This window comes from Mobula hypostoma, chromosome 7, assembly GCF_963921235.1.
Source record: "Mobula hypostoma chromosome 7, sMobHyp1.1, whole genome shotgun sequence".
In the NCBI taxonomy this organism is placed as follows: domain Eukaryota; kingdom Metazoa; phylum Chordata; class Chondrichthyes; order Myliobatiformes; family Myliobatidae; genus Mobula; species Mobula hypostoma.
The window spans coordinates 53,021,818-53,035,010 of NC_086103.1; the positions used below are offsets into that span (position 1 = coordinate 53,021,818).

A 13,193-nucleotide genomic window follows, 5' to 3' on the forward strand; every position below is an offset into this window, starting at 1 on the left:
TAGCTCCCCGCACCATCTGTCTCACCAATGAACCAGTCAATCAGACTTGCCCTTAATTTCTGACAGATTAAATAATTTTTCATTGTCTACTGAAGACAATATCCAGTGGCGTTCATGGGCATGTGTAACTCCTGGAATATCAGAAATTAGCATGTTTTAATTAGCGAATAACATTCACTGACAAAACAAGGGTTTGCTGTGTCAGATGAATCAACTCTTTCAGTTTTAATGGCTGAACTTGCATTGAAAGAAAGAAGACATTTGCAAATATATGACACCATAACGTCTAAAATATGTTATAAGGTAATTCATGTTTCATTGTTTGTTTTGATGTGCAGACAGTGTAATGTATAAGCAGCAGCAAAATCCTTACATTTAGCATTGCTTCACAGGTTATTTCTTCTGTAATAAAAAGAGAAAATTATGCAAACACTTAGCATATCAGAGAGTATCTATGAAAAGAGAAAGAGAATTGGTGTTTCGGGTCACTGACCCGTCATCAGAACTTCCTTCCAACATTTTTTTACTGTTTCAATCATTGTCACTTTTCCATCTCCATCATCTGCTGTTATTTTGATTTTCAAATAGTTACTCTGTATTTGATAATATTAGTTAATGCAAGATTACCTGGCCATTTCAAATATACGGTTACCAAAGATCTTTTTAATCTTCATTTTGCTATATTACATCATGGATAGTCAACAAAATCTTTGATCTCTGCAGCAACACACTAAAGTACTTTTTCTTGTCGGAGTTTAAGGCAAAACCACCTCTTCATTGGAGACTATCACTTACACCTTCTGGCACAGCGATTACCTCGAGCATAAGCATTGTAGTTAAGGTTAGTGATAGTCATGATAACTAGACTGCCATTTATGTAGCTGATACTTTCTGCAGACCTTCTTTGGCAGATAAGGGGAGCATGCCTTGTGAAAGCAGGTTGAGTGAACTCGGCCTTTTCTCCTTGGAGTGATGGAGGATGAGAGGTGACCTGATAGAGGTGTATAAGATGATGAGAGGCATTGATTGTGTGGATAGTCAGAGGCTTTTTCCCAGAGCTGAAATGGCTGCCACAAGAGGGCACAGGTTTAAGGTACTGGGGAGTAGGTACAGAGGAGATGTCAGAGGTAAGTTTCTTAAGCAGTAAGTGGTGAGTGCGTGGAATGGGCTGCCGGCAACGGTGGTAGAGGTGGATACGATAGGGTCTTTTAAGAGACTGTTGTGTAGGTACGTGGAGCTTAGAAAAATAGAGGGCTATGGGTAACCCTAATAATTTCTAAGGTAGGGACCTGTTCGGCACAAATTTGTGGGCCGAAGGGCCTGTATTGTGCTTTAGGTTTTCTATGTTTCTATGTTTCAGATGAACATCAAAGATGTGACGGGTCTTTGTAAAGATAACTTTCTTCCCACTTAAATAAATTATACACAAATCAAACAGCTGAATAGTAGAAAAATCTAATTCTGTCTGTCATAATTGATTATTTTCATCTTTCATACTACAGATATGTGCTTGAAATTATCCAGATTATGTTGAACCTGGGAAAAACAAAATCACATTTTCATAGAAATACTATGTTTATTATTGTGAGTCATCATCTGAATCTGAATGGTATCACTTTAAAAATCATTGGATTTCATTTGAATTTGTTCGGTTTGGATCAATTCACTACTGATGAAGATTGAAACATACACCTTAGAAGAAAGCTACTTTATTAGAAAATCTGTATCAGAAAGCAAAGGATGATTAACAAACTATGGAGTTTCAGAATTCTGACTCAAAGCTGAATTTAAACTGAAACAGTACTCCACTGGATGTTCTCAACCTATTAATTCCTTTAAATGTGGATGACAGAAGCAGAAACTATAAGCTAACCATGTTAATTACAACTAACTATCATTTAGTTTCTTGGATGGTCTGAGAAAACAAATGACACCGATTAAGTTTACACAATGTGATGTTCAAATTTTGCGTAAATTCCTTCTGTCGTCTTTTTCCACAACTGATAATAGATAAGAATATTTCTAATGCATATTTATCTTATCTAGATTAACTTACAGTTTTTTAAAATAATATCCATTCTCTTTATGAATATTTGAAAATCAAATTAAAGTATTCTGGAGAAAAATATAACTAATTTTAGTTAACTGCGTGTTTTGAGTATTAAGTCCAAGTGAAAATTAACACTGAAAGTTACTTTTTAAAAAAGAGGAACATGACAGTCTCCCCTATGATCTGATCCTTTTCCTTTATCTTTTTTTTTCAGGTGGCTCCATTTGTTATGGTATCAGAGAACATGTTTGGTCAACCTAAAGAATTTTATGGTTTTTCTATAGATGTTCTGAACGCACTGTCAGAGCATCTTGGCTTTAAGTATCAAATCTATCAAGCTCCTGATAATCAGTATGGTAAACTATTAAGTAATGGAAAATGGGATGGAATGATAGCTGAACTCATTAACAAGGTAAGTAGAGCACTACTGAAATATTAATATAGTATTAAAATTAATTTACTATTATTCACATATTAAATAAAACTGTTATCATTACAAATTTGAAGCTGACTTTTGGAACAATATCTTCTTTTTACATTTGATTTTTTGTCAACTTGCTTTATTTTAGTTCATGCTTCACAGTGACCCGCAATGCTTTTTCCAGAATCAGGCTTCATGTCTCCAATGTTATTCAAATGACTACAAATATACTGTACCTCTGCTGACTGATGCTTACTTTGACATTATTCCATTCACTCAGAAGAAGAGATTGTCAATGGTTATTACAATCAACTAATGTTATTTAATAAAGAAGTATCTTCCAAATATTATTATTAGGAGTTCATATAGTGATTGTCAGTTAGTGATAAAATACTGTCTCATTGGACTCAGTTCGTGACAAAATATTGTATTCACTAAATGACCTGTAAGTGCTTGTACCACTTTTAGTGTTGGGCAAATATCTATTTTATTATCTAAGTCCGTGAGAGAGGCATGAATATATTTATTTGTATGTATGCGTATTTTAGTCCACACCACAACTGTACAACAATAATGTTGATTATATCATTTTCATATAGATGATAAAATTTCAGTCAAAATTAACTTTCTTTATTTCATCAAATCTGTGTTTGGATCAGTTCATCCGTGAAAACTGCTGTAACATGCACATTATCTTGTTTGCAGCCTGCACCTGAATTCAGAGAGGATTAATAAACCATGAAGTCTTTGAACTAAAATTCAAAATACTATTTAATTGATTTACAGCTAATTCCTTTTCAAAAATTTAGATTGAAAATTTTTTATCTTGAAATTTGAAGTCATGCTATAAATAAGGAACGATATTGGCAGAATAAATTCATCGTATCTGGAAAATCAAAAATGCTGCATCTTCACAGTATTTTAATTTCATCAAAATCGTGAAATATTCCATTTTATAAGCGTTGGGTGGCACAGTGGAGCAGGTAGTTCTGACACTGCTTTGCAGTGGCGATGACCTTGGTTTGATACCCAACCCTGGTCTGCCTGTGTGGAGTATGCACATGTTACCTGTGACAGTGTGGGTTTTCTCCAGGAGTTCCAATTTCCTCCCCAATCCCAAAGACATGCAGATAGGTAATCAGTTGATCACCATAAATTGCCCTTGGTGAATAGTAGAATCTGGGGGCATTTGATGGGAATGTAGGAGAATAAAATGGAATTAGTATTAATCTGTATTTGATGATCCATTGGATTCTGTGGGCTCAAGGGCAAGTCTTCGTGCTGTAAAATTCTTTTTTTTTTAATTTTATTTTTATTTGGATAAGGAATTCACAATTATCATGTACTTTTTTCACACATATAACCTTTTCCATTTTTTTATATGTATAAAACTACAGTTATTTATACATTCTTAAGTACACATTGAGATGATATAAAAGGAAAATAAACATTTAAATAGATAATTATGTACTGTGGTAAATCTAACCTATTAGGCTAAGTAATGAAATTAGTTGTTAAGAAAAATGGTAATAATAGTTTCCATACAACCCTTCTGGACCATTTCCACTGGTCCAAAATGTTGCATACAAGCCTATATACCAACCATTGTAGGTGTTTATATCCCAATTTGTTCATGCTTGTTCCTGCCCGCAGACAGGACAATAGATTCAATGGAGATTGGTTGCTTGCTGTAAAATTCTATGACTTGATAAACAGCAAGCAACCAATCTCCATTGAATCTATCTCCATTTATCCATTTTTTTCTTGACTTTTAGCTAATAATATCTTTTATATCATTTATAAAGAATAATTGTCTGAACATCAATTTGAAGTGAGGAAAAAGAAATTTCAAATCGTTACTACTCCGTACATATAACAACCACAAATTAAAGCTCTTGGTTTGTCCATGAAAGCTTAGTACTGAGCTACCTTAACAGCACTTTTTCTATTTATCTTATTGGTTTGTTTTAATGCTAGAGAATTTCAATACAGTCACCCACTGGCATAAATTCTTAGGGGTAGATGCTAATTTTTATTTTCCCTCCTCATACCTTATTCTAAATGAAGTCCAGGATAGTGCATCCATGCTCCTAATGTATCATAGCTTGGTATGGGAATAGTTCTGCCCAAGACCACAGTAATCGCAGAGAGTTGTGAATGCAGCCCCACCAATCATGCTAACCAACATCCCTTACACTGATTCTCACGCGTCCTCAGGAAAACAGATAACATCATTTAGAACTCGCACTTCAATCGTTCTATCTTCTCACTTTTCCCATCAGGTCAAAGATACAGAAGTCTGAAAGAACGAACCACGGAGACTCATGGGCAGTTTCTATCCCAGTGATATCAAACTCTTAAATGGACTTCAGATACAGCACATTGAAAGATACACTCTCAATCTCCTAACCTACATCAACAGGGCCTTACACTTTATTTGTTTACCTGCACTGAACATTTTTTGTAACTGAAACACGATATTCTGCTTTCAGTCTTCTTTATTTTAAATCAAGGAAGGTAGTGCACCCGTGGCTGACAAGAGAAATTAGGGATAGTATCAATTCCAAAGAAGTAGCATACAAATTAGCCAGAGAAAGTGGCTCACCTGAGGACTGGGAGAAATTCAGAGTTCAGCAGAGGAGGACAAAGGGCTTAATTAGGAAGGGGAAAAAAGATTATGAGAGAAAACTGGCAGAGAACATAAAAACGGACTGTAAAAGCTTTTATAGATATGTAAAAAGGAAAAGACTGATAAAGACAAATGTAGGTCCCCTGCAAACAGAAACAGGTGAATTGATTATGGGGAGCAAGGACATGGCAGACCAATTGAATAATTACTTTGGTTCTGTCTTCACTAAGGAGGACATAAATAATCTTCCAGAAATAGTAAGGGACAGAGGGTCCAGTGAGATGGAGGAACTGAGCGAAATACATGTTAGTAGGGAAGTGGTGTTAGGTAAATTGAAGGGATTGAAGGCAGATAAATCCCCAGGGCCAGATGGTCTGCATCCCAGAGTGCTTAAGGAAGTAGCCCAAGAAATAGTGGATGCATTAGTGATAATTTTTCAAAACTCGTTAGATTCTGGACTAGTTCCTGAGGATTGGAGGGTGGCTAATGTAACCCCACTTTTTAAAAAAGGAGGGAGAGAGAAACCGGGGAATTATAGGCCGGTTAGCCTAACGTCGGTGGTGGGGAAACTGCTGGAGTCAGTTATCAAGGATGTGATAACAGCACATTTGGAAAGCGGTGAAATGATCGGACAAAGTCAGCATGGATTTGTGAAAGGAAAATCATGTCTGACGAATCTCATAGAATTTTTTGAGGATGTAACTAGCAGAGTGGATAGGGGAGAACAAGTGGATGTGGTATATTTGGATTTTCAAAAGGCTTTTGACAAGGTCCCACACAGGAGATTAGTGTGCAAACTTAAAGCACACGGTATTGGGGGTAAGGTATTGGTGTGGGTGGAGAATTGGTTAGCAGACAGGAAGCAAAGAGTGGGAATAAACGGGACCTTTTCAGAATGGCAGGCGGTGACTAGTGGGGTACCGCAAGGCTCAGTGCTGGGACCCCAGTTGTTTACAATATATATTAATGACTTGGATGAGGGAATTAAATGCAGCATCTCCAAGTTTGCGGATGACACGAAGCTGGGTGGCAGTGTTAGCAGTGAGGAGGATGCTAAGAGGATGCAGGGTGACTTGGATAGGTTGGGTGAGTGGGCAAACTCATGGCAGATGCAATTTAATGTGGATAAATGTGAAGTTATCCACTTTGGTGGCAAAAATAGGAAAACAGATTATTATCTGAATGGTGGCCGATTAGGAAAAGGGGAGGTGCAACGAGACCTGGGTGTCATTATACACCAGTCATTGAAAGTGGGCATGCAGGTACAGCAGGCGGTGAAAAAGGCGAACGGTATGCTGGCATTTATAGCGAGAGGATTCGAGTACAGGAGCAGGGAGGTACTACTGCAGTTGTACAAGGCCTTGGTGAGACCACACCTGGAGTATTGTGTGCAGTTTTGGTCCCCTAATCTGAGGAAAGACATCTTTGCCATAGAGGGAGTACAAAGAAGGTTCACCAGATTGATTCCTGGGATGGCAGGTCTTTCATATGAAGAAAGACTGGATGAACTGGGCTTGTACTCGTTGGAATTTAGAAGATTGAGGGGGGGATCTGATTGAAACGTATAAGATCCTAAAAGGATTGGACAGGCTGGATGCGGGAAGATTGTTCCCGATGTTGGGGAGGTCCAGAACGAGGGGTCACAGTTTGAGGATAGAGGGGAAGCCTTTTAGGACCGAGATTAGGAAAAACTTCTTCACACAGAGAGTGGTGAATCTGTGGAATTCTCTGCCACAGCAAACTGTTGAGGCCAGTTCATTAGCTATGTTTAAAAGGAAGTTAGATATGGCCCTTGTGGCTACAGGGGTCAGGGGGTATGGAGGGAAGGCTGGGTTCTGAGTTGGATGATCAGCCATGATCATAATGAATGGCGGTGCAGGCTCGAAGGGCCGAATGGCCTACTCCTGCAACTATTTTCTATGTTTCTATGTTTCTATTTTACCTCAGTTTAATAATGTATTAAACTGTGGCGGGCAAAATAATTCTGTTCAGGTACATGTACCAATAATATGCAAATGCAATGGTAGCATTCATTTCAAGGGAATTAGAATATAAAAGCTAGAATGCAATTTCAGCAAGGCATTAGATAAGGTACCCCGTGCAAGGCTTATTGAGAAAGTAAGGAGGCATGGGATCCAATTGTCCTTGCTTTGTAGATTCAGAATTAGATTGCTCACAGAAGGCAAAGAGTGGTTGTAGATGGGTCATATTCTGCATGGAGATTGGTGACCAGTGGTGTGCCTCAGGGATCTGTTCTGGGACCTCTTCTCTTTGTGATTTTTATAAATGACCTGGATGAGGAAGTGGAGGGATGGGTTAATAAATTTGCTGATGACACAAAGGTTGGGGGTGTTGTGGATAGTGTGGAGGGCTGTCAGAGGTTACAATGGGGCATTGATAGGATGCAGAACTGGGCTGAGAAGTGGCAGATGGAGTTCCAACTAGATAAGTGTGAGGTGGTTCATTTTGATAGGTCAAATGTGAGGCAGAATATAGTATTAATGGTAAGACTGTTGGCAGTGTGGAGGATCAGAGGGATCTTGGGGTCCGAGTCCATAGGACACTCAAAGCTGCTGCGCAGGTTAACTGTGTGGTTAAGAAGGCATATAGTGCATTGGCCTTTGTCAACCGTGGGGTTGACCTTAAGAGCCAAGAGGTAATATTCCAGCTATATAGTGCCCTGGTCAGACCCCACTTGGAGTACTGTGCTTAGTTCCGGTCACTTCACTGCAGGTAGGATGTAGAAACTATAGAAATGGTGCAGAAGAGATTTACAAGGATACTGCCTGGATTGGGGAGCATGCCTTATGAGAATAGGTTGAGTGAACTCGGTCTTTTCTCCTTAGAGCGACGGAGGATGAGAGGTGACCTGATAGAGGTGTATAAGATGATGAGAGGCATTGTGGATTGTCAGAGGCTTTTTCCCAGGGCTGAAATGGCTAACATGAGAGGGCACAGTTTTAAGATGCTTGGAAGTAGGTACAGAGGAGATGTCAGATGAAATTTTTTTACGCAGAGAGTGGTGAGTGCATCAAATGGGCTGCCGGTAACGGTGGTGGAGGCGGATACAATAGGGTCTTTTAAGAGACTCCTGGATAGGTACATAGAAATTAGAAAAAATAGAGGGCTATGGGTAATCCTAGGTAATTTCTAATATAAGTACATGTTCCGCACAGTATTGTGGGCCGAAGGGCCTGTATTGTGCCATAAGTTTTCTATGTTTCTAACATTCCATTAGCCCTTATGATTATTTTCTGTGGGTCCTCTTTACAGTACATGTAGTTGGACCTCTAAATTTGCTTAGAGCATTGTTTTAGCTTTTTGTGATTAGGAAATATCTGATCTAAAATAGCCACTGACTTGCCCACATCCTTGTTCTACTGGGACTATTTTAACTTGTTTTGCTTGAATGGCAAACTTAAATATGTAAAGCATGTTTTAGTTTAATTGGCATACTTGTATATGAGGCTTTCAATCCCATTACCTCAGTGGATAATTTAATAGCCAAAACACGAATGTAGTCCCTTCGGAGAATCCTAGCCACATCTTGCCGATTGCAGTGGCTATCCATTATTCCTATTGTCAAAATCCTATTACTCAGACAATTTCCTTCCAAGATCAATAATCTTACATCAGGTATTCGATTCACCATGACTCTTTAAGTTCCTTCTGAAGACCCAGATAAATAACAAACATACACATTCTTTCTATGTCCATTTTCCAAAAAATTCAACAGGTTTATTAGGGTTTATCCCTGATAGTGAAACATGAACACGGGTTGATAGGGTGATCAAAGAAGGCATATAGCATGCTTATCTTTATTATTTGAGGCATTGAGTTCAAAAATCATGAGTTTATGTTGCAGCTTCATAAGCCTCTAGTTAGGCCGCATCTGGAGTATTTCATACAGTGCTATGTTGCCCCATCATAGGAAGAGGTCGAGGCTTTGGAGACGGCACTGAAGGGGTTTACCAGGATGCTGCCTCAATTAGAGTTCATGTAATATAATAAGTAGTTAGACAAACTTGGTTATTTTCGTTGGAGTGGCGAAGGCTAAGGGGATATCTGATTGAGGTTTATAAGACAATGAGGGGCATAGATATACAGTTTCTTTTTCCCAAGGTTGAAATGTCTAATAGCAGAGGGCATGCATTTAAGGTGAAATGGCTAAGTTCAAAGCAGTTTTGGAGAAAAGTTTTTTTCACAGAGTGGTGGGTACCTAGAATGCACTGCCAGGGTTGTAGGAGAAGCAGAAACATTAGGGACTTGCAAGAGGTGTTTAGATAGAGACATAAATGTGAAGGAAATGGAAGGATGTGGACGTTGTGTAGGCAGAAATGATTAGTTTAGTTGCTTATTTGATTGCTAACTTAATTGGTTCAGCACAACATTGTGGGCCAGAGTGCCTGTTCCTGTGCTGTACTGAACTATGTACTGTGATAACCCAATGGGTACAATTTATGACCATAAGGCCATAAGACAAAGGAGCAGAATTAGGCCATTTGGCCCATCAAGTCTGCTCTGTCATTCAATCATGGCTGATCCTTTTTTCCAACTCCTCAACCCCATTCCCTGCTAAGATTTTTGAAACAGCCAGATACACCATTCTTCACTACGTCCTGACAATAGTTAATAGGTGAATTGATTTATTGTTTCCTGATTTGCCTATCCTAACTTTCTGAAATAATGGAGTATTTACAAATTTCGAGCCTAATTTAAGGAAAAGAAATGAATTGAGGAATTGTGGGTAATTCTGAATAATATCCTCAGCAGCATAATTTAAAGCCAATATTTGGGAACGATCTGCTCCTAGGATCTGTCACCATTAAGCACCATTATTTCTTATTGTTACTTTACATATTAAATGTTCTTTTCCCATGTCTGAGATTTCTGGCATGCATTCAGGTTAATAAATCACTTCATATCTAATAATTATTGCTGCAAAGTAATCATCCATCATAAGTATTTTCTTTACAGAAATCCAATGGAGGGGACACTTTGCTCTTCGTTAACAATTTTTTCTTAAAACTAATTGTAATACTATCCTATAACTGTATGGTTACATTGTTCCTTACATTTCCACCAGCAAGTGATTGGTATTTCTGCCATTTCTTGCCTTATAAATGTCTCCTTTTATTTCAATATCATTAAAGTAAATTAACTGGTGGAAAGATATTGGAGTCAATTATTAAGAATGAGGTCTCAGGGTACTTGGTGGGAGGCACGTGATAAAATAGGCCGTAGTCAGCATGGTTACCTCCAGGGAAAATTTTGCCTGACAAATCTGTTGGAATTCTTTGAAGAAGTAGCAAGCAGGATAGCAAAGGAAAATCAGTTGATGTTGTGTACAGTACTTGGATTTTCAGAAGGCCTTTGACATGAAATCTTTTGGTAAGAGGCAAAGAGTGGAAATAAAGGGAGCCTTTTCTGGTTGGATGCTGGGTGATAAGTTATGTTCCACCGCGGTTTGTGTTGGGACTGATTCTTTTTACGTTATAGGACAATAATTTGGATAATGGAATTGATGGCTTTATTGCAAAGTTTACAGATGGTATGAAGGTAGGTGGAGGGGATTTAGATTTGAGGAAGTAGAGAGTCTACAGAAGGACTTAGACAGATTGGGAGAATAGGCAGAGAAATGAAAGGGTTGACTATTTTCTAAATAGAAAGACGATGCAAAAATCCGAGGTGCAAAGGGATTCCCGAAAGGTTAATTTGTAGGTTGAGTCTGTGGTGAGGAAGGAAAATGCAATATCATCATTCATTTTTGTCAGATTATAAAAGCATGGATGTAATGTTGAGACTTTATTAAGCACTGTTGATGTCTCACTTGGAGTGCTGAAACTGGAGAGGGCTCAAAGGAGCTTCACAAAAATGATTCTGGCTTTGAATGGTTTGTCGTATGAAGAGCATTTGGTGGCTCTGGGCCTGTATTCACTAGAATTCAGAAGAATGAGGAGTGACCTCATCGAAACCTATCGAATGTTGAAAAGCCTTGATAGAGTGGATGGGGAGAGGGTGTTTCCTGTGGTGGGATAATCTAAGACCAGAGGATATAGCCTCAGAATAGAGAGGTGTCCCTTTAGAATGGAGTTGAGGAGGAATTTCTTATGCCAGAGAGTGGTGAGTCTGTGGAATTCTTTGCAACAGGCAGTTGTGGAAGTCAAGGTTTTATGTATATTTAAGGTTGATAGACTCTTGATTGGTCAACTCTTGAAGAGTTAGGGGGAAAAGGCAAGAGATTGGGGCTGAAAGGAAAATTGGATCAGTCATGATGAAATAGTGGAGCAGACTCGATAGGTCAAATGGCCTAATTCTGCTCCTAAATCTTATGGTCTTATGGTCTAATGACATTTGCAGTTTAAAAACGAGTACCTAGTTTCTCCTCAACATCTGTTTGCAACACACTTCATTCAAATGGAAACTTATGCTTCAACAAATAGATTTTCTTTCCAGGACATCAGAGATGTCCTGCTTCTTCAAAGGACAGGGTTTCCCTTGTTCCACCATTGATGCTGCCTTCACCCACATTGCCGTCTTAACAGTGATTGAGTTCCCCTTGTCCTTATCTACCACTGCATGAGCCACCAAACACATCTTTACCCCCTCCCCTACCCACTCTTCACTTTCCAAGGGATTGCTGCCTTTGTGATTCGCTTGTCCATTTATCCCTCCCCACTAATCTCCTTCCCAGCACTTATCTATCCCTGCTAGAGACCAAGGTGCTACACCTGCCCATTCACCTCCTCCCTCACCTCCATTCAGGGCCATGAGCAGTCCTTCCAAGTGAGGCAACACTTTACCTGCAAATCTGCTGCGGTCGTCTATTGTTTCCAGTGCTCCCAATGTGGCGTCCTCTACATTGATGAAAACCAGTCGTAAACTGAGGACAGCTCTGTCAAGAACTTCCAAAAGCAGGACTATCTGATGGCCAAACATTTTAATTCCACTTCCTACTCCTGTTCTGACCGACATGTCGGTCAATGGCCTCTTTCTTGTGCCAGGACGAGGCCACCCTTAGGTTGAAAGAGCAATACATTATATTACGTCTGGGTAGTCTCCAGCATGATGGCATATATATTGATTTCTCCTTCCAGTTAAAAAAAACCCTTCCCTTCCCCTCTCCTTCTATTCCCCACTCTGGCCTCTTACCTCTGCTCACCTGCTTATCAGCTCTCCTTGGTGCGCCTCCTCTTTCCCTTTCTTCTCTGGTTCAGTCTGATCTCCTGTCACATTCCTTCCTCTCCAGGCCTTTAACCTTCCCCATCTACTAGCTTCACCTATCACCTTATAGCTAGCATCTTTCCCCTCCCCCCATGTTTTTATTCTGGTGTCCTTCCCTTCCCTTTTCAGTTCTGAAGACGACCTGGAAAGTGGACAGTTTGTTCATTTCCATGGATACTGCTGAGTTCCTCCAGTATTTTGCGCATTTCCACCTTACTGGCCTTCTCTTTTACACTTAATTGTTTTGTAATAATGGCTTTTAATTCAGCCATGACATCAACGGGTTAGATTTGGACAGGATAGTGGTTATATTCAGACCGAGGAATTTGAAGCTCTCAACCTTTTCATCCTCAATACAGTTGATGTAGACAAGAGCATGTACAGCACCATCCCTCAACTTTCTGAAATCAGTGTTGACATTGAAGGAAGGTTGTTGCGATGACACCATATCACTAAGCTCTCTACATACTCCCTCTAATCTGACTCATCATTATTTGTGATGCAGTCCACCACAGTGATATCATCTGAAAACTTGTAGATGGAGTTAAAGCAAAATCTGGCAATGCACTCATGAGTGTACGGGAAGTGGAGCAGGAGACTGAGGATGCAACTTTGAGGAGCACCACTGTTGAGAATAATTGTGATGGATGTGTTGTTATCCTTACTGATTGTGGTCTGTTGGTCAGAAAATCAAGGATGCAGTTGCAGAAAGAAGCAATAACTCCCAGGGTCCAGAGTTTTGTGATGAGTTTGCTTGGAATAATACTATTTAAGGCACAATTGTAGTCAATAAACAGTAATCTGATGTACTGTCCAGATGCTCCAGAGATGAGTTTAGGGCCAAGAAGACTGTGTCTGCTATAGAACTA

The 13,193-nt window shown here is 39.3% G+C and overlaps 1 protein-coding gene across 1 annotated transcript in view; it reads left to right on the top strand.

Moving 5' to 3' along the window:
* LOC134348912 (glutamate receptor ionotropic, delta-2-like) overlaps window positions 1-13,193 on the top strand; it is a 595,898-nt gene that overhangs the window by 480,557 nt on the left and 102,148 nt on the right. The window contains exon 10 of the mRNA XM_063052714.1: window positions 2,265-2,462. Within this exon, the coding sequence (XP_062908784.1) occupies window positions 2,265-2,462 (198 nt within the window). The remainder of the gene's footprint in view (window positions 1-2,264; window positions 2,463-13,193) is intronic.